Below are 21,780 nucleotides of genomic sequence, written 5' to 3' on the forward strand. Positions count from 1 at the left end.
CCCACATTGCATCCAATCAGACTGTTACATCAAAATTACGTGACATAGTTCTTGAATTTCGCAGGGGGCACGGTTGGCCAAGTCGTCTAAGGCGCCGCGATTCGCTGTGCAGGATCGCGTCCCTTGGGCACGCCAGAAACCTATGATTGTGGGTTCGAATCCCGGTTCACCCCGATTATGTTTCTAGGTTTGTCAGCACCATACCCGTGCTCGTGGGTTTCACCAAAGTGGTAAACGTCTGAGACCTGCATCACTTCGGGCTTTCCTCCAACATTAAGCCGAAACGCCGCGATATAACTTGAATACTGTTAAAAGCGGCGTTAAACCCGACTCACTCACTTGAATTTCTCAGGACCACGTTCGTTACCATCAGCTCTGCGAAGCGCAAACATCTCTCTGGCGCCCGGTACCGCGTCACACAACGTCTTCATACATCGCATCGCTGTAATTATGAAAGTTTCCCAAGTCGACATAAAGCTGTTTTATGACTGACGCATGTCTGTGTAAATCTCCCCGTCTATTATCGAGAACGATTCTTTCCCTCTTAAACCTTCTCCATGATCTGCTGTAGACGAGCGCTGATATCACGACACCCAAGAAGCACATCACTCGTAACAATGCAGTGTAATAGATTGAGGAAAATGCCGTTTAGTTTTTGTTCTAATCACCTGGCACCGTGGTCGTGAATATTTCGTAACCGTGTACGACAGTTGTAGAATTTCCCAATTTAAGCGTATTTTATCGGTGACGTTAAACCTGAATTAATCTCAGGGGTTTAGTTTGTTTGGAAAGCTTGAATTTCTTTGCTTGTACATCTGCTTGTACATCTTGCTACGTTAGTTGTTGTTGATGAGAAAACGTTTAAAATAGATTCCAACTTATTTTTTAAACCATTTGAGGTGTATCGACGTCACAGGAACAGCTGTGTTGATTATTCGAACAGCTCAGCTAAATGTGTTTAAATTGTTATGTGTGGTTGTTTTTTAATGGCCTTTTTGTCATAGAAAATACCATGCTTGATGTAAACTAACGTACAAGAAAGTACACTAAGACTTCGAGAGACGACTGAAATTTTGGAATTTTGCATTTTTTGAAATTATGACGTATATATTTAATGGGAGTGGCTTTTTAGCATCAAGTGACAAAATTTAGTAAAAGCAGAAACTGTACGAGACACACAGATGCAGGGGGGCAAAATGAGAAATTATAACATTGTTATTGTCAAAACAATAGTGAGTGAGTGAGTTTGGTTTAACGCCGCTTTTAACAGTATTCCAGTTATATCACGGCGTGTCAGCTTAATGTGGGAGGAAAGCCCGAAGTGATGTAGGTCTCAGACGTTTACCACTTCGGTTAGACGACTGGGCCACCCGTGCCCCCGTCAAAACAACAGACTTGGAGGTCACAGCAAAGTCCTAAATCATCGGTTTAATATTGACTATGTCCACCGCATGCATCAATGCAGGCCACAACACGTCGCCGCACCGATGACGTCAAACGCTTGATGACGGTAACGGTAATCCGTTGCCATGTCCCGATGAGACATCGCTCCAGGTCCTGACGGTTGATAGGTGGTGCCGGTCGCCTTCTGATCCCATGACTCGACTGTCAAGATGATCCCACAAATATTCGATGGAGTTCATGGCAGGAGAACACACAGGCCATGGCAGAACATTGACGTTGGCCACAGCTCGGCGCTAGGCGGTCACCTTGTACACACGCAGCCGACACACGCTGCCGACACACGCTGCCGACCATCAGATCGAGCCAGGCAAAACTTTTTCTTGTCAGAGAACAGAACCCGTCCGCAGTCTTTATCCTGCCAAACGCCGAGCCTGCATGTTGTGTATCGATCTTTTGGGTCAGCGTGACACGGTCTGTCGTTTGACATGTCCGAGTGCCGCCGATGACGTTTGAGTGGTGGGGATAAAGCAGTTTCGGGGATGTAGTCTCTCTCCCTCTCTCTCTCTCTCTCTCTCTCTCTCTCTCTCTCTCTCTCTCTCTCTCTCTCTCACACACTCTCTCTCTCACTCTCTCTCTTTCTAATTCTCTCTCTCTCGCTCTCTCTCTCACACACACACTCTCTCTCGCTCTCGCTCTCGCGCTCTCTCTCTCTCGCTCTCTCTCTCTCACTCTCTCTCACACTCTCTCTCTCTCTAATTCTCTCTCGCTCTCTCCCTCTCTCGCTCTCTCTCGCTCCCTCTCTCGCTCTCTCTCTCACTCTCTCTCTCACACACACTCTCTCTCTCTCGCTCTCTCTCGCTCTCGCTCTCTCTCTCACTCTCTCTCTCACACACTCTCTCTCACTCTCTCTCTCTCACTTTCTCTCTCTCACACACTCTCTCTCTCTCTCACTCTCTCTCACACACACTCTCTCTCGCTCTCGCTCTCTCTCGCTCTCTCTCTCACACACTCTTTCACTCTCTCTCTCTAATTCTCTCTTGCTCTCTCTCTCTCGCTCTCTCTCGCTCTCTCTCTCTCTCTCTCGCTGTCGTATGTCAGTTTAATTGTATCGAGGGAATACTAACATCAGTTGAAAGAACTTCATCGATACTATTACGATAAAGGTATAATTATTGCAATAGTATTTATCTACGAATGTAAGATATATAGCTACGCGATAATCGCGAAGAACAATGAATAACGAAGCGTGGTGTATTTCACGATAAAACATAGTTCTATCATGACGTCATTTCTGGAGATTCGAACATGCCCTCGCAACTTGATGAAATATCAAACGTAGCCCCCTATTCATAAAATGGACTTGTCCGACATTGCCGAGGTCGGATTATGTTCAGGGAGTCATCATTATTTAAATACGAGAACATCTTTAAACCTTGTACATTTTACTAACATCCTGGTTGTACAAATATTATATCTCATATAAGAAATAAATCAATGAAAACCAAAATGAAATAATGACAACGACAAACCCTTCTTTCATAATCATAAGAATCTCTCGTAAAAGCAGAGTCCATTCTACGATTACTATATCACAATCCAATAATGATTGAGTGAGTGAGTTGGGTTTAACGCCGCTTTTAACAGTATTCCAGTTATATCGCGGCGTGTCAGCTTACTGTGGGAGGAAAGCCCGAAGTGATGCAGGTCCCAGACGTTTACCACTTCGGTGAAACCCACGAGCACGGGTATGGCGCTGACAAACCTAGAAACATAATCGGGATTCGAAACCACAATCATAGGTTTCTGGCGTGCCCAAGGGACGCAAATCTACACAGCGAATCGCGGCGCCCTAGACGACTGGGCCACCCGTGCCCCCGAATACAATAGTGATGACACCAGGTGTTCACTATAAAGATGACCGTATCCTGCTCCGATGGCGGCAGCGGTGACAAGTCAATTCCTCACCTTCACAAAAGAAACACAAGAACAAATGATGTAAGTCAAAAAGGAAATTGCATCGGACATTACTTTTTACTATAAAAACATTTGGAAAGCTTTACGGAGGCTTTGACTGGTGTAGGTGAGGTGAAATGGGGTTTAACGTCGCGTCCAAGATCATTGCACTTATATAGCGACGTGCATGCACGTGTATGTGTGTGTGTGTGGCTGCTTGTACTAGTCCGGAATGATGCCGATTTATAGTGCTAGCTCACTGAGATACCATGCCGCAGTTTAACATGAATATCCAACTCAGACACAGTATACTGACTCCGAGCCGACCAGTCCTTGTTTTAGCCCCTTAATGCCGAGCGCCAGACAGGGTAACAACAAGTACCATCTTTTAACGTCTTTTGTATGACGCGGCCGGGGATCGAACCCCGGACCTTCCGCTCTCCGGGCGGACGCTCTACCACTAGACCACGGAGGCGGTCTTTGATCGTTGTAACCCTGTTTAGGGCGGTCGGGTAGCCTAGTGTTTAAAGCGTTCGCTCGTCACGCCGAAGACCTGGGTTCGATTCCCGACATGTGTACAATGTGTGAAGCCCATTTCTGGTGTCCCCCGCCGTGATATTGCTGGAATATTGCTAAAAGCGGCGTAAAACCATACTCATCCACTCATTATACAGTCGTGTGGAGAGATCTAAATATGAAACAGCTGAGGCTGTTTACAAGTGGCGGGTATATAAGTGTCTTGTTCAGAAAGGGAATTTCATCGTGACGCAATCAGGTCACGTGTTACTCTAGGTCTTCCAGCCTTTGGTATTGCTCGATGGCTTCCTTTTAAACCGGCATATGGTACTGAGGATATGTTATGACCTGCATCCCTCAGAGGGATGTACGATAGTGCATTACAGTATTTCGTAACCACGTATTGCCCAATTGGAGATCATTTAAGTGTGAAAAATAAAAAAGGCTTGAAAAAGAACGACGTATAACGTTGACTAGTCTATGACTCGGTGACTATGTCTGTGACCGGATCAACATCACCGATACGCTAATGAATATTGATGAATGTCTATTGACAAAATATGAAATGCTCGTTGCTTAGCAACATTTCAATATCATTGTGATTTATATGCGGAGGTTTTGATGCTCGTTACTTCCAAATTAATAATTGGCCTTTCAGTAGGCTGCGCTTGGTCGTCATTATTCCGTGTATTGAGGACGTCGGGAGATATATTGAACTGTCTGCCACTCAACCTTGGAGCTCTAGATAATGTTCCTTTGAAATTATATATCCACTTCAGAATTGATATGTTGGGGCGTTTGTGTGTGTCTTGTTAGGACAGCTGTTAGTTGTTGGGTCTCTTGACCTTCATCAGTGCATCGAAGACACGGGTGGCCCGGTTGTCTTGCGTCCCTTGGGCACCTATGATTGTGGGTTCGGATCCCGGTTCGCCCCGATTATATTTCTAGGTTTGTCAGCACCATACCCGTGCTCGTGGGTTTCACCAAAGTGGTAAACGTCTGAGACCTGCATAACTTCGGGCTTTCCTCCCACATTAAGCTGACACGCCGTGATGTAACTGGAAAAATGTTAAAAGCGGCGTTAAACCCAACTCACTCACTCACTCATTAGTGCATCGCTTAACGTCAGCTGTTCTGTTCTGGTGGCTACGGATCGACCCTTCAGATGTATTGTTTGTTGTTTAACGCCGCACTCAGCAGTATTCCGCCTATATGACGGCGGTCTGTAAATAATCGAGTCTGGACCAGACACAATCCAGTGATTGACATCATGAGCATTGATCTACCCAATTAGCGTCAACCAAGCCATCGAGCCTGACCACCCAATCCTGTGCTTGCTCGTTACACCAAAAGGACCGCCTCCGTGGTCTAGTGGTAGAGCGTCCGCCCGGAGAGTGGAAGGTTCGGGGTTCGATCCCCACCCGCGTCATACCAAAAGACGTTAAAAGATGGTACTTGTTCTTACCCTGTCTGGCGCTAGGCATTAGGGGGCTAAAACAAGGACTGGTCGGCTCGGAGTCTGTATACTGTGTCTGAGTGGGGTATTCATGTTAAACTGCGGCATGGTATCTCAGTGTGCTAGCACTATAAATCGGCATCAGTCCGGACTAGTACAAGCAGCCACACACACACATACACGTGTATGCACGTCGCTATATAAGTGCAATAATCTTGGAGGCGACGTTAAACCCCATTTCACCTCACCTCACCTCACCTCACCTCACCTCACCTCACCTTCGGGGTTTTCTCCCACTTTTCCAAATCTGAAGATATGTCCATATTGCTTAATTATGTTGGGTTTTTTTTATTTCCCATTAACATGGCGTCTAAGATCAAACAATTATTCATATTTACATTTGAACAGATGTTCTCGTGACATAAAGCCACCCTAGGGCCTGTCTCTCCTTAGTGTTTATAGTTGGGTGGTTGGTTGCTTTGTTGTTTAACGCCGCACTCAGCAATATTCCAGCTATATGACGACGGTCTGTAAATAATCGAGTCTGGACCAGACAATCCAGTGATTAACATCGTGAGCATCGATCCACGCAATTGGGATCGATGACATGCATCAACCAAGTCAGCGAGCCTGACCACCCGATCCCGTTAGTCGCTTTTTACGACAAGCATAGTCACCTTTTACGGCGAGCATGGGTTGCTGAAGACCTATTCTACCCCGGAATCTTCACGGGTCTAGTGTTTATAGTACTTTTTATAGTTAGCATTAACTATCCACTACTCTATAAACATACCGTGGCAGGGGATAGTGATAGCACTCTCTTCATTTTATTTCTGGTTGTGAGGCATAATAGTGGAATACATATTAGTTCTCTGGGGCGGTCGGGTAGCCTAGTGGTTAAAGCGCTCGTTCGTCACACCGAAGACCCGGGTTCGATTCCCGACATGGGTACAATGTGTGAAGCCTATTTCTGGTGTCCCCCGCCGTGATATTGCTGGAATATTGCTAAAAGCGGCGTGAAATCAAACTCACTTACTCATACTCATATTAGTTCTGAATATTCAACCGACATCAAGTACTAACAGTGGGCATCTAAGGCGCGGAGTTCAGAATGCAGAGTTGCGTCCCTTTGGCACGCCGGGAACCTATGATTTGGTTCGAATCCCGCCGTGATTGTTCTGGAATATTGCTAAAAGCGGCGTAAAGCAATACTCACTCACTCGTGGCATCACTGACAGGAGTGAGTGAGTATGGTTTTACGCCGCTTTTAGCAATATTCCAGCAATATTACGGCGGGGCACACCAGAAATGGGCTTCACACAATGTACCCATGTCGGGAATCGAACCCGGGTCTTCGGCGTGACGAGCGAACGCTTTAACCACTAGGCTACCCGACCACCCCTCACTGACATGGGTTTGCTTTAGCATTACACGGACCCAAATACTAAATATCTCTTGATGCATAGCAATATCACAAACTCTACATGACTCATCGATCTCTTATTTTTAATTCTAATTTTATTCAAAATACCGTCAAATGTCGAACTGTCAATGAAGAAAAAGATAATAACGTTAGATTAGGTATCCTTTTTATCTCAGCATTAAACGATAATTGTAGCAATCAATATTTACTGAACTGGATAAACAGGATGGCCATTAAGATAATGATTAGGTCCGTAACTCATTCTGGTTGCGCTGCGAACAAAGATTACAGTGATAGATTAATACCTCTGTAACGACCTAGGGGCACGTTAACTCATTACATCATTTTGTCATGTTATTATCATTATTAAAACGAATAAAAGAAATAATTGCAGCAAAGAGGGTTTGGTGATCCTGGCACAGCCAGGCTGGTTAGGCTCATCATCAGCTCAGGGCCCTTGCCCCCTCTACACGCAGGCCAGACAGCGAATGGGAGTTGTTCGGAGAATGTGAAGACTCCCCAACACTGCAGCCATCTGCATTACCCAGATTTTCAGAAGGGTTGTATTCCTGGCAACACATCCGGGTACTCTCCCAATGTCAGTTAACAGATTGGGAAGTACCAAACCTAAGGCACCGAGAACAATCGGGAGTCGGACAACTTGGTACTTGGGATGCAAGCGTGAAATTTCGAAAGCGAGGTGCGCATATTTGCCATGTTTTCCCTGAATCTTGTCAATCACGTTCGTGTAAAAAAGGACAGAACATTCAATAATATAAATGATTTTTGACTGGATTTTTTCAAAAAGGACAAGATCAGGTTTGTTGGCCTGGATACGTCTTAGGCTGTAAACGGGCCTATTAAAAAACAAAATGTATGTATCATTTTCCATGACGCCCTCTACTGATCGAGCCACACCATCATGTCACACCATCATGAAAAATCACACACTGGCGGTTTCGAGTTGGAAGTGACTGGTCCTGAGCAGCAAACAGAAAGCCTTCTGTTTCACTTTTCAGGCCAGCCGACTTCATCCAAGCGAATGACTCTGCATGGTTGCTGATCTTCTCAACACAGTGCACATAAAACGATGCAGTGGTCGTTCAGATAGCCTCTCCTTGAAAAGCGGAGTCTGTGCCGATTTGATACGGCACTTCGCATGGTTTCGACATTCATTTTTGTACTGTCCAGTGTAACGATCCAACCGTTTTTCTTGCCTTTACCATTCACACTCCCACAAAGTAACCATATAGCAACGAATATCAGCGTAACTTGTGTTTTCAGGTGATTTTATGTTTTTTTGAAAACCTTAATTTAACCAGTTTTCGTTCTTTTCCGTTTATCCTATGTTTTGAAGAAAAGTGGTAAATAAGAATATATGAGTGTGTATGGTTTTATACCGCTTTAAGCAATATTCCAGCAATACCACAACGGAAATGTCTTCACACATTGTACCCATGTAGGGAATTGAACCTGGGTCTTCGGCTTGACGAGCGAACGCTTTACCCACTAGGCTCTAAACACAATAGTGGATTTGTTCTTTGAGTTTTGGCCACTTGTAAAATTATAGCCAACTTGTCAATATGAAACAAGAAAAATACCGTTCTATAACTTATTACTTCTCTTGTTTCAAGCTAGCCTTTGGGATAGGGGTCGCTCTGTCGTCTAAGATGAGTTGCGTCCCTTTGGCGCACCAGGAATCTATGCAAGATTCGACCTGATTATATTTCTAGGTTTGTCAGCACCGTCCCCGTGTAGTATTTGTTAGCTGTAAACGTCTGAGACCCGCATCACTTTTCTCCATCATGAAGCGCATAGGTTGTGATAGCACTGGCATACTGTTAGCCGAGATACACCCGTTCACTCATTAATGAGGGGGCACGGGTGGCCCAGTCGTCTAACGCGACGCGATTCACTGTGCAGAGTTGCGTCCCTTGGGCACGCCAGAAACCTTTGATTGTGGGTTCGAATCCCGGTTCGCCCCGATTATGTTTCTAGGTTTGTCAGCACCATACCCGTGCTCGTGGGTTTCACCGAAGTGGTTAACGTCTGAAACCTGCATCACTTCGGGCTTTCCTCCCACATTAAGCTGACACGCCGCGATATAACTGGAATACTGTTAAAAGCGGCGTTAACCTCAACTCACTCACTCACTCACACTCACTCATTACTGTGGGTTAGAAGGGCTGTTTACCGCCAAACAAACATAACGGTACTATCGGAAGTTAATCAAGAGATAGGCAGCCCATATCGAACGCTACGGTGTGTTGAAAAGACTTTACCTTCTGGCGCCGCGTATATACCATTGTTCCCGGAATTAAGTATTATTAACAAGGAAGCATGGATATTTGTCTTGTTACCATAGTGACGGTTTATACAATTATCGACACGTGAAATTCAATCGACCCGACTCAAGGGGTTTTAAACCCCCTCGTTACTACCATCGTGTTGTCATATGTTTGCAATCAGATATTGTACAATCAGATATTGCACAATCAGATATTGTACAATCAGATAATGCACAATCAGATATTGTACAATCAGATATTGCACAATCAGATATTGCACAATCAGATACTGTACAATCAGATATTGCACAATCAGATATTGTACAATCAGATAATGCACAATCAGATATTGTACAATCAGATATTGCACAATCAGATATTGTACAATCAGATATTGCACAATCAGATATTGCACAATCAGATATTGTACAATCAGATATTGCACAATCAGATATTGTACAATCAGATAATGCACAATCAGATATTGTACAATCAGATATTGCAAAATCAGATATTGCACAATCAGATATTGTACAATCAGATATTGCACAATCAGATATTGCACAATCAGATATTGCACAATCAGATATTGTACAATCAGATATTGTACAATCAGATAATGCACAATCAGATATTGCACAATCAGATATTGCACAATCAGATATTGTACAATCAGATACTGTACAATCAGATACTGTACAATCAGATATTGCACAATCAGATATTGCACAATCAGATATTGTACAATCAGATAATGCACAATCAGATATTGCACAATCAGATATTGCACAATCAGATCTTGTACAATCAGATATTGTCAAATCAGATGAAATAAATGCGGAATATAACAGATGCTGTTAGATGTGTCATGTGCGGAGGGTATATATCAGCGTTTAAGTTCCTGTGACCCGTGAAGATTCCTGGGTCTTCAGCAACCCATGCTTGCCGTAAAAGTTGACTATGCTTGTCGTAAAAGGCGACTAACGGGATCGGGTTGTCAGGCTCGCTGACTTGGTTGATGCATTTCATCGATCCCAATTGCGTGGATCGATGCTCATGATATTAATCACTGGATTGTCTGGTCCAGACTCGATTATTTACAGACCACCGTCATATAGCTGGAATATTGCCGAGTGCGGCGTTAAACAACAAAGCAACCAAAGCAACCAATTAAGTTCCTGTCTGAGGTAGCTCTTGAAGTGAGTGCGTTGACTTGTCTTGTCCTTCTTTGTCGATTAACATGTTTATCTAATCGTGTGACCTGTCATGAGAGTGATGACTCCAAGTTTCCACCAGTACCAGTTTGTGGTGTCTTCATTTCAAATTTAACACATCAGTGACAAAGATTATGTCCGATGCAATTTCCTATTTTAACTTGTACCATATTTTCCCATGTTTTCTTAGGTGAACAATTGACTTGCCTTTGCATGTGTTTTTGACGGGTGCCACCAATCTCTGCCCCAGCAACACACATCCGGCCTATAGGGTTTGATACGCCCTAAAACTTCCTGACAGAGCCTGACGTAGTCTGACACAGCTTCACCCCACACATTGTCGTTTATTCATTGTTTTTTTTCTGTTTCCATTGTAGCTAAAGATGGTTTATTTATTGTTTTTTCTGTTTCCATTGTAGCTAAAGATGGTGCTCATTAAGTGCTGTGATATATCCAATGAGGTCCGGCCTATGGAGGTGTCGGAGCCCTGGGTGGACTGCCTTCTGGAGGAGTATTTCAACCAGGTAGGCAATGCAGAATGAGTGAGTCAGTATGGTTTTACGCCGCTTTTTCCAACATTCAAGCGGCTTGGGACACCAGAGTGAGTGAGTGAGGTTTTACGCCGCTTTTAGCAATATTCCAGCAATATCACGGCGGGGGACACCAGAAATGGGCTTCACACATTGTACCCATGTCGGGAATCGATCCCGGGTCTTCGGCGTGAGGAACCAACGCTTTAACCACTAGGCTACCCTAGGCTATCTGGCAATACAAAATGATGATGGTGATGATGAGGAGGAGGAGGAGAAGGAGGAGGATGGCTATGATGAAGGTGTTGATGCCGATAATGATGATGTTGATACTTATGGCAGTGTTGTTGATGACGATGAAAGTGATGGCAATGATGATGATGATGTTGATAATTATGGCAGTGTTGTTGATGGCAATGATGATGATGGTGATGATGGCGATGATGATGATGTTGATGGCAATGATGAAGGTGTTGATGCCGATAATGATGATGTTGATAATTATGGCAGTGTTGTTACAACTAACCAGACAGTGTTGCCAGAATACCAGTACCAACCAGAATACCCTTTACACGGTCAATGGGGAATACGTCTCTGTAGATAGCAAACCTTATATCCAAGTACATTAAGCTTGCTTTCATCTTTTAATCACCAGGCAAATATCAATAATTCTCTTCCGCTTTAGATATGGAACATTAATTACTTAACGAAGACCCGTTCTTCTGACAATGTTCATCGTTGTGTTTCCATTATTTCTGGCATTAGCCTGTAGGTTGCAACTCTCAGCTAGGTTGTCAATACTGGTTGTCAATACTGGTTGTCAATACTGGTCGTCAAGTGGGCAAACAGAAAACATAAACAGCAAAATATTGGTGAAAATTAAATAAATCGATCACTAATAATCAGTGATGACACAGATTTTCGCGAAAAGGGTAAGCATGTCCTGCCCTCCGGTCGCGCCGCCACTCAACTTGCTTATTATAGTAGGGTCTATTTGTTGCCTGAAGCTACAAAAATCTAATCCTCTCTTATGACGGCGGCTTGTAAACAAACCAGTCAATCAAATAGACAAAACACGTCAGTGAATTTACCGATTTTTTGGAAGCTAGAAATGATGGAAATGATGGCATTATGTGTTCTGGGTAGAAGTGCCGAGACTCTACTGCTTATCAGTAAAGAAAAACATTTAAATTGATATCAAACGTACCTCTACCAAGAACCAAGACAAAGGGCCCGCAAGTTGACAATGAAATGCAGTTTAATAAAATACACTCTTCAAAAAAAGAAACGCAAAGGTAGAGCGGACCCCCGGCCGCGTCATACCAAAAGACGTTAAAAGATGGTACTTGTTGTTACCCTGTCTGGCGCTCGGCATTAGGGGCTAAAACAAGGACTGGCCGGCTCGGAGTCAGTATACTGTGTCAGAGTGGGGTGTTCATGTTAAAGTGCGGCATGGTATCTCGGTGAGCTAGCACTATAAATCGGCATCAGTCCGGACTAGTACAAGCAGCCACACAAACACACACACGTACGTGCACGTTTTTATATAAGTGCAATAATCTTGGACGCGACGTTAAACCCCATTTCACCTCACCCCCACAACATTTCATCATCCTCTCACAGCAAAGAAAATTTGACGCGAGATATTTTTGAGGTTTTTCTTTTTCCCGATTTATTTGAACGCGTGATTGTACTGACAATTGATGGGGTAAATGGAAAACTGCTATCGGAGCTCTTAAACGGAACGGGCTATTGTCCAGCTTATTACTGGGGATTGTAGGCCATTAAACAACGTCGTTGTCGTTGAGGTCGCAACCGGTGGTAACGATCACCTCAATACATGCACTCAGTGCGGGTCGGCAGATTCATTATGCGGCTGATTAATTATTGACTAGGTTCCGGCTGTCGCCCACTCTTGTAATTGAGGATGGTCTCGTCAGCGTATACGGACGAGGTAACCAGAGCGACCTGCTACTTATCCCAGAGGTTGTATCGGTCCAAAACGGACAAGCGATTCAAACAAGAAATAGATGGCACATGAAAAAAATAACCATATAGGACAAGGTTATTCGATGTTGATATAGTGAGTGAGTACGGTTTTACGCCGCTTTTAGCAATATTCCAGCAATATCACGGCGGGGGACACCAGAAATGGGCTTTACACATTGTAACCATGTTGGGAATCGAACCCGGGTCTTCAACGAACGAACGCTTTTAACCACTAGACTACCCCTCCGCCTCCGGTGGTAACGTACTTGATACGGGCTGAAATAATGCCGAAGCGACGTTTAATTTTAACTCACTCACTGATACGGGTATCAAAGTTTTGTTTTGGACCTCAAGTTTGCCGTGTTTCGGCGAATGCTTTCAACCTAGTTACGAATAACGTTTGTAATTTCTGGGTCAAATCCAATGTGTTAGGGGTATACTATCTTTTGCCTTGCATTTATTTGGTTACTGATATTATTAACGTTGCAAAAAGTTACCCATGTCAAGTATAAATCATAAATACCGCCCCAGGAAAAATAGGTTTTAGTTAGTGTCTTCACATTAACATGTTCATGTTAAAATTTAAATGTCAATTTAAATTTGTAACGGTAAGCTAGAGCTAGTGGTATCCGAGTTAAAGAAATGTTGTATTTCAATTTCAATATTTTATCGAAGATATATTTAGATTATTGTAATAACTCTTCGAATATTGACAAATGACAAAACCGTAGGTTGATTTGATCATTTTTATGTTTATTGCGTCACTAAATGCCGAGCTGTCGTAAAAAAAAAAACGTTTTCAGGTTATATCCATGGGTGTGAAATCATTATCATAATCATTATTCTTACTTTTGCATAGTTTTTGCATGTAAATAGAAAATGTAAAACATCTTCGAAATATACCAGCATCTGCAGCCTGATCTGTCTGATAAGGGGCGTTGGGGTAGTCTAGTGGTTAAAGCGTTTGCTCGTCACGAGGAAGGCCCCGATTCGATTCATCGCCATCAACAACATCACCATTGCCATCACTTTCATCGTCATCAACAACACTGCCATGATTATCAACATCATCATTATCGGCATCAACACCTTCATCATAGCCATCATCATCATCATCATCATCATCATCATCATCATCTTCATCATTATCATCGTCGTCGTCGTCGTCGTCATCATCATCAGCATCATCATCATTCCCTACATCATCATCATCATCATCATCATTCTGCATTGCCAGATAGCCTAGGGTAGCCTAGTGGTTAAAGTGCTGGCTCCTCACGCCGAAAACCCGCAATCGATTCTCAACATGGGTACAATGTGTGAAGCCCAATTCTGGTGCCCCCCGCCGTGATGTTGCTGGAGTATTTCTAAAAGCGGCGTAAAACCCGACTCATTCTGTCTGATAATGTCGTTGAATTTATAAGCGTTTATTTCGCTGCAGCCAAGCTTGATGGACAGTGCATAATTTGACGGAATCAAGACCGAGGTTTAAGTCAGGGCCATTGATTAGCGTGTTACATTCTCTTAACGAGCAAGCGTTAAAAAGTGTAACTATTGACCTTCAACCAAGTCGGTTCTGTGGGTGAGAAAAAGCACATGTCACATTGATTCTGTTTGAAAAGACTTTCAGGGTTTAATCCATCCAAATGACGATTGTTGCATGTATTTTTTAGCAAGTTGAAAGATAACTTCACAGTCGACATTTGCAAGTTAAAACATTATATGTCATGATTCCATTCGAATCAGATGAAGTTACACATTTTAGAATACAATATGAAGGGCGGTGGGGTAGGGAGCCTTGTGGTCCAAGCGTTCTCTTGTCACGCCAGAGGCCAGGGTCCCATTCCCCATTGTGTGTGTGTGTGTGTGTGTGTGTGTGTGTGTGTGTGTGTGTGTGTGTGTGTGTGTGTGTCTCTGTGTGTGTGTGTGTTTCTGTCTCTGTGTGTGTGTGTGTGTTTGTGTGTGTGTGTTTGTGTGTGTGTGTGTGTGTGTGTGTGTGTGTGTGTGTCTGTGTGTGTGTGTATGTGTGTTTCTGTCTGTGTGTGTCTGTGTGTTTGTGTGTGTGTTTGTGTGTGTGTGTGTGTGTCTGTGTCTGTGTGTGTTTGTTTGTGTGTGTGTGTGTGTGTGTGTGTGTGTGTCTGTGTGTGTGTGTGTGTGTGTCTGTGTGTGTCTGTGTCTGTGTGTGTCTGTGTCTGTGTGTGTGTGTGTGTTTCTGTCTGTGTTTGTGTGTGTGTGTTTGTGTGTGTGTGTGTGTGTGTCTGTGTGTGTGTCTGTGTGTGTGTGTGTGTGTGTTTCTGTCTCTGTGTGTGTGTGTGTTTGTCTGTGTGTGTGTGTCTGTGTCTGTGTGTGTCTCTGTGTGTGTTTGTTTGTGTGTGTGTGTGTGTGTGTGTGTGTGTGTATGTGTGTGTGTGTGTCTGTGTGTCTGTGTGTGTCTGTGTGTCTGTGTGTGTGTGTGTGTCACTGCTTGTACTAGTCCGGACTGATGCCGATTTATAGTGCTAGTCCACTGAGATACCATGCCGCAGTTTAACATGAATACCCCATTCAGACACAGTATACTGACTCCGAGCCGAGCAGTCCTTGTTTTAGCCCCTTAATGCCGAGCGCCAGACAGGGTAACAACAAGTACTATATTTTAACGTCTTTTGGTATGACGCGGCCGGGGATCGAACCCCGGACCTTCCGCTCCTAGGGCGGCGGCTCTACCACTAGACCACGGAGGCGGTCCGAAGTGTAACAATATGCACATATATATCAAAACCGTAATCAGTATATATATATGAATCAAAACCAGAACCAACCAATAGTTTGAAACGTTGGGTCAACTTATTTCGTGAGAAGTGTAAATAAATTCAAAATCCTTTGGTGTTAAATCCTGTAGGCTCACTGATTCACTTTCCTCTATACAGTTGTGCATGTTTCTCTACAGTCTGACCGAGAGAAGATGGAGGGACTTCCGGTGGCGCCTTTCATGGACCGGGATAAGGTCACCAAACCAACTGCACAGATCGGCTTCATCAAGTTCGTCCTGATTCCAATGTTTGAAACGGTTTCCAAGGTAACGACTCCATTTCCTCCCAAGGCAATTAGGTTAGGTGTGCTGAAATGGGATGTAACGTCGCGTTTTCAATCATTGCGCTTATTTAGCAACGTATGTGTGTGTGCGTGCGTGCGTGCGTGCGTGTACTAGCCCGATTTTATAGTGCTAGCCCACTGACATACCATGCTACAGGTATGGATGGATACCCCACTCAGACACAATATACTGACTCCGAGGCGACCAGTCCTTGTTCTATCCCCGTATAGTGCAGGTTCATTGAGATACCATGTCACAGTTTAACATGGAGACCCACTCAGACACAGTATACTGACTCCAAGCCGACCAGTCCTTGTTCTATCCCCGTATAGTGCAGGTTCATTGAGATACCATGTCACAGTTTAACATGGAGACCCACTCAGACACAATATACTGACTCCGAGGCGACCAGTCCTTGTTCTATCCCCGTATAGTGCAGGTTCATTGAGATACCATGTCACAGTTTAACATGGAGACCCACTCAGACACAGTATACTGACTCCAAGCCGACCAGTCCTTATTCTATCCCCGTATAGTGCAGGTTCATTGAGATACCATGTCACAATTTAACATGGAGACCCAACTCAGACACAGTATACTGACTCCGAGGCGACCAGTCCTTGTTCTATCCCCGTATAGTGCAGGTTCATTGAGATACCATGTCACAGTTTAACATGGAGACCCACTCAGACACAGTATACTGACTCAAAGCCGACCAGTCCTTATTCTATCCCCGTATAGTGCAGGTCCACTGAGATACCATGCCACAGTTTAACATGAAGATAATACTGTCACAACACGATGGACAGAGAACACATAGGTGGAAGCCAATAGGGACATGAAGCCAATTGGACAGGATAAGTGATTATTGCTTGATGACTTCATAGTAGGCGGATGGGATGAAATAGCCAATTGTGTCTACTTTGCCTATGGTTTCATTTGTGTTCAACCAAAGGTGCTCTATCACCGTACCGAGTGCAGAGGTGGCGCTGTCGCCTAAGGGGACGTAATTCGCTGGGCTGAGTTGTCTTCCTTGCGAACATAAGATCCTTGGTTCGAATTCGAGATTCGCCCTGATTGTGTTTCTATGTTTGTCAGCACCAAGAAATGCATCACTTCAGGCTTGCTTTCCACATCAATCTGACGCGCCCAGATATAACTGAATTAATTTTCTAAGCGATGCATTTATGAGACCTCCCATACATATTGAAAACTTTGTCAGTATAGTGGCTGGTGTACGCTTGCAAGTTCCATGCAGGTTCCTACTGTCCGTAGACATGACAGTCTTTGTTTCACAATGTTGTGTCCCGCCTTGCAGTTGTTCATCGCCATCAATGACGTCATGGTGATGCCCCTGAAGAACGCTAAGGACAGATACGAGGCGATGAAGTCTGCTGAGGATGCTCAGAAGGAGGTCGGTGCTTCTTCCAATGTGTATCCATATCCAACCTTCCTGCACACGCATACCAACACAACAGCCTCACCATAGCACATACCACACATATCTATATCCACATCCACATCCACATCTACGTCCGCATCCACATCCACATCCACATCTATATCCACATCCACATCCGGATCTATATCCACATTCACATCCACATCCACATCAGCATCTATATCCACATCTATATCCACATCTACATGCACATCCATATATCCACATCCACATCTATATCCACATCCACATCTACGTATATATCAACATCCGGATCTATATCCACATCCACATCTATATCCACATCCACATCTATATCCACATTCACATTCACATCCACATCCACATCAGCATCTATATCCACATCTATATCCACATCTACATTCACATCTATATATTCACATCCACATCTATATCCACATCCACTTCCACATCTACGTATATATCAACATCCGGATCTATATCCACATCCACATCTATATCCACATCCACATCCACATCCATATATCCACATCCACATCTATATCCACATCCACATCTATATCCACATTCACATCTATATCCACATTCACATTCACATCCACATCCACATCAGCATCTATATCCACATCTATATCCACATCTACATTCACATCTATATATTCACATCCACATCTATATCCACATCCACTTCCACGTCCACATCCACATCCACATCCATATATCCACATCCACATCTATATCCACATCCACATCTACGTATATATCAACATCCGGATCTATATCCACATTCACATCTATATCGACATCCACATCTATATATCCACCTCCACATCTATATCTATATCCACATCCACATCCACATCAGCATCTATATCCACATCCACATATATATCCACATCCACATCTATATCCACATTCACACCTATATCCACCTCCACATCTATATCCACATCCACATCTATATCCACATCTACATCTATATCCACATTCACATCTATATCCACCTCCACATCCATATCCACATCCACATCTATATCCACCTCCACATCCATATCCACTTCCACATCCACATTCACATCTATATCCACCTCCACATCTATATCCACATCCACATCTATATCCACATCTACATCTATATCCACATCCACATATATATCCACATCCACATCTATATCCACATTCACACCTATATCCACCTCCACATCTATATCCACATCCACATCTATATCCACATCTACATCTATATCCACATTCACATCTATATCCACCTCCACATCCATATCCACATTCACATCTATATCCACATCCACATTCACATCTATATCCACATCCACATTCACATCCATATCCACCTCCACATCCATATCCACATCCACATATATTTCCACATCCACATCTATATCCACATCCACATCTATATCCACATCCACATCTATATCCACATCCACATCCATATCCACATTCACATCTATATCCACCTCCACATCCATATCCACTTCCACATCCACATATATTTCCACATTCACATCTATATCCACATCCACATCCACATCTATATATCCACCTCCACATCTATATCCACATCAACATCCACATCTATATATCCACCTCCACATCCATATCCACATTCACATCTATATCAACATCCATATCCACATTCACATCTATATCCACCTCCACATCCATATCCACATCCACATATATATATCCACATCAACATCTATATCAACATCCACATCCACATCTATATATCCACATCCACATCTATATCCACATCCACATCTATATTCACATTCACATCCACATCCACATCCACATCCACTTCAATATCCACATCTATATCCACATCAACATCAGCATCTATATCCACATCCACATCTATATCTTTATCTATATCCACATCTATATCCACATATATATCCACATCCACATCAGCATATATATCCACATCCACATCTACATCTATATCCACATCCACATCTATATCCACATCCACATCAGCATATTTATCCACATCCACATCTATATCTATATCCACATCTTTATCCACATCTACATCTATAGCCACATCCACGTCAATATCCACATCCACATCCACTTCAATATCCATATCCACATCCATATCCACATCTATATCCACATCCACATCTATATCCACATCCACATCCACATCAGCATCTATATCCACATCTATATCCATATCCACATCTACATCTATATCCACATCCACATCTATATCCACATCCACATCTATATCTATATCCACATCCACATCTATATCCACATCCACATCCACATCTATATCCACATCTTTATCCACATCTACATCTATAGCCACATCCACGTCAATATCCACATCCACATCCACTTCAATATCCATATCCACATCCATATCCACATCTACATCTATATCTACATCCGGATTCAACATCCACTTCTATATCCACATCAACATCCATATCCATATTCACATCCACATCCACATCCACATCCACATCCATATCCACATCCACATCCATATCCACATCTATATCCACATCCACATCTACCTCTCTATCCACAGGGGGCACGGGTGGCCCAGTCGTCTGAGGTGCCGCGATTCGCTGTTGCCTCCCTTGGGCACGCCAGAAACCTATGATTGTGGGTTCGAATCCCGGTTCGCCCCGATTATGTTTCTAGGTTTGTCAGCACCATACCCGTGCTCGTGGGTTTCACCAAAGTGGAAAACGTCTGAGACCTGCACCATTTCGGGCTTTTCTCCCACACTAAGCTGACTCGCCGTGATATAACTAGAATACTGTTAAAAGCGGCGTTCAACCCAACACACTCACTCACCTTTGACACAATGTATCACTTGCGCCGTTATCCACAATGTAACACTTTCTCTAAAACCATGTTAGTTTGTTGCAGAAGAGTTAGCAAAACCCGCACCTAAAACAACCCGTCAGACGTCCTCATCTCTAGTCAGTCGAGCTCACCTGAACGTGCCTCTACGTCGTGTCACGTGACGTCTTGTCACCTTGCTCTGCCGTCAAGGACGTATCAGCGGGACTTAGAATCAGCAAGGATGTATTTGCGAACTGGTTTGCAGGGGAGGTTTGATGCACGGTCGAACTAGCACTTCGAACTTCGAGACAACCAGAGATAATTATGTATTCAAGTCTGTAATAATTTCTGAATATTTTTTCCGTCTTTTTTAAAATCCGGGGCGGTCGGGTAGCCTATTGGTTAAAGCGTTTGCTCGTCACGCCGAAGACCCGGGTTCGATTCCCGACATGGGTACAGTGTGTGAAACCCATTTCTGGTGTCCCCCGCCGTGATATTGCTGGAACATTGCTGACAGAGGCGAAAAACCATACTCATTTCTAAAATCCACTATCCACATTTGTTTTATTTTTTTATGACCCCCATTCATGTTTTCTTTAACACTTGACACACCGAATCATACAAATCTCAAACGAACGTAAAACGAAAAAAACTAATCAGGCATCTTTAAATTCAATTGACTCAGGTCACCTCGAAGTGAGATGTTTCGAAACAAAGGCGACGGCGGGAGTGAAATGAACAAGCTCAATTCCGATGGAAGATGGTCGACTGTATAAATAAATATTAAGCATTTATGGTCGGGTCGCGTGCTGTAAAGAGCCCCATTTTAAAGCCAAACTTAACACTGGTACCAGTTCGCAAGTGCATGTAACGACGTTGTAACTCATTCCACGTCCACACCGACGTACCACATATCATTAATGCTGGACCCGGCGATATATATATATATATATATATATATCCCGACCATTTGGTATACCTCAAGCTGGGTATTTGGCTTGTTTTTGTTTTAAATATTTGTTCCTGAAGATATTTTGCCTTTAATGTTGACCTCAAACAGTTACCAAAAGAATTTTTTTTTTATAATTCCAGGTCCCCCTTTTAGACATTTAACCGCCAGTCCTTAACCAAATTGTGAAGTTAAAAGCTGTTTCGTGAAATCTTAAGATATGATTTTGGGAAGACGATGACGGAATAGAATATTGACCATTTTTTATGTCCAAGCCATTGCCAATTCTAGGCTGGCAATCCCCAAATCAACTATTATGCCCGGCAAAAGGAAGTATACAATAGTGAGAGAGTTTGTTTGTTTGTTTGCTTGTTTGTTGTTTACCGCCGTGGTCAGCAATATTCCAGCTATATAACGGCGGTCTGTAAATAATCGAGTCTGGACCAGACAATCCACTGATTGTCATCAATGAGCATCGATGTTGGCAACTGGGATACGATGACATGCATCAACCAAGTCAGCGAGCCTGACAACCCGATCCCGTTAGTCGCCTCTTACGATTAGGATGGGTTGCTGAAGACCTATTCCAACCCGGATCTTCAAAGGTCGAGAAAGATACATTTATAGATCTTTCAGGATGAGAGACAGAGATGTTGATAGATCACATCTCGACACATACTTATATTAAAAAAAACAGAGAAAAGATATAGTCTAAATAAACTGCCGGGCAAAA

The 21,780-nt window shown here is 43.4% G+C and overlaps 1 protein-coding gene across 9 annotated transcripts in view; it reads left to right on the plus strand.

The window, feature by feature from the left end:
• The window catches only part of LOC124113965 (high affinity cGMP-specific 3',5'-cyclic phosphodiesterase 9A-like), a 131,225-nt gene extending 109,710 nt beyond the window's left edge, over positions 1–21,515 (plus strand). For 8 of the 9 annotated variants that reach the window (XM_048398612.1, XM_048398611.1, XM_048398615.1 and 5 more), the window contains exons 14-17: positions 10,674–10,778; positions 15,703–15,831; positions 17,168–17,263; positions 20,173–21,515. In XM_048398612.1, coding sequence (XP_048254569.1) covers positions 10,674–10,778; positions 15,703–15,831; positions 17,168–17,263; positions 20,173–20,280 — 438 coding nt within the window. In that variant the 3' untranslated portion in view covers positions 20,281–21,515. The remainder of the gene's footprint in view (positions 1–10,673; positions 10,779–15,702; positions 15,832–17,167; positions 17,264–20,172) is intronic. The other variant, XM_048398619.1, reaches the window with a different exon arrangement.
• Positions 21,516–21,780: the final 265 nt, after the last annotated feature.

The sequence above is a fragment of the Haliotis rufescens genome, unplaced genomic scaffold (genome assembly GCF_023055435.1).
Source record: "Haliotis rufescens isolate VD_foot unplaced genomic scaffold, xgHalRufe1.0.p SCAF_18, whole genome shotgun sequence".
NCBI classification, from domain to species: domain Eukaryota; kingdom Metazoa; phylum Mollusca; class Gastropoda; order Lepetellida; family Haliotidae; genus Haliotis; species Haliotis rufescens.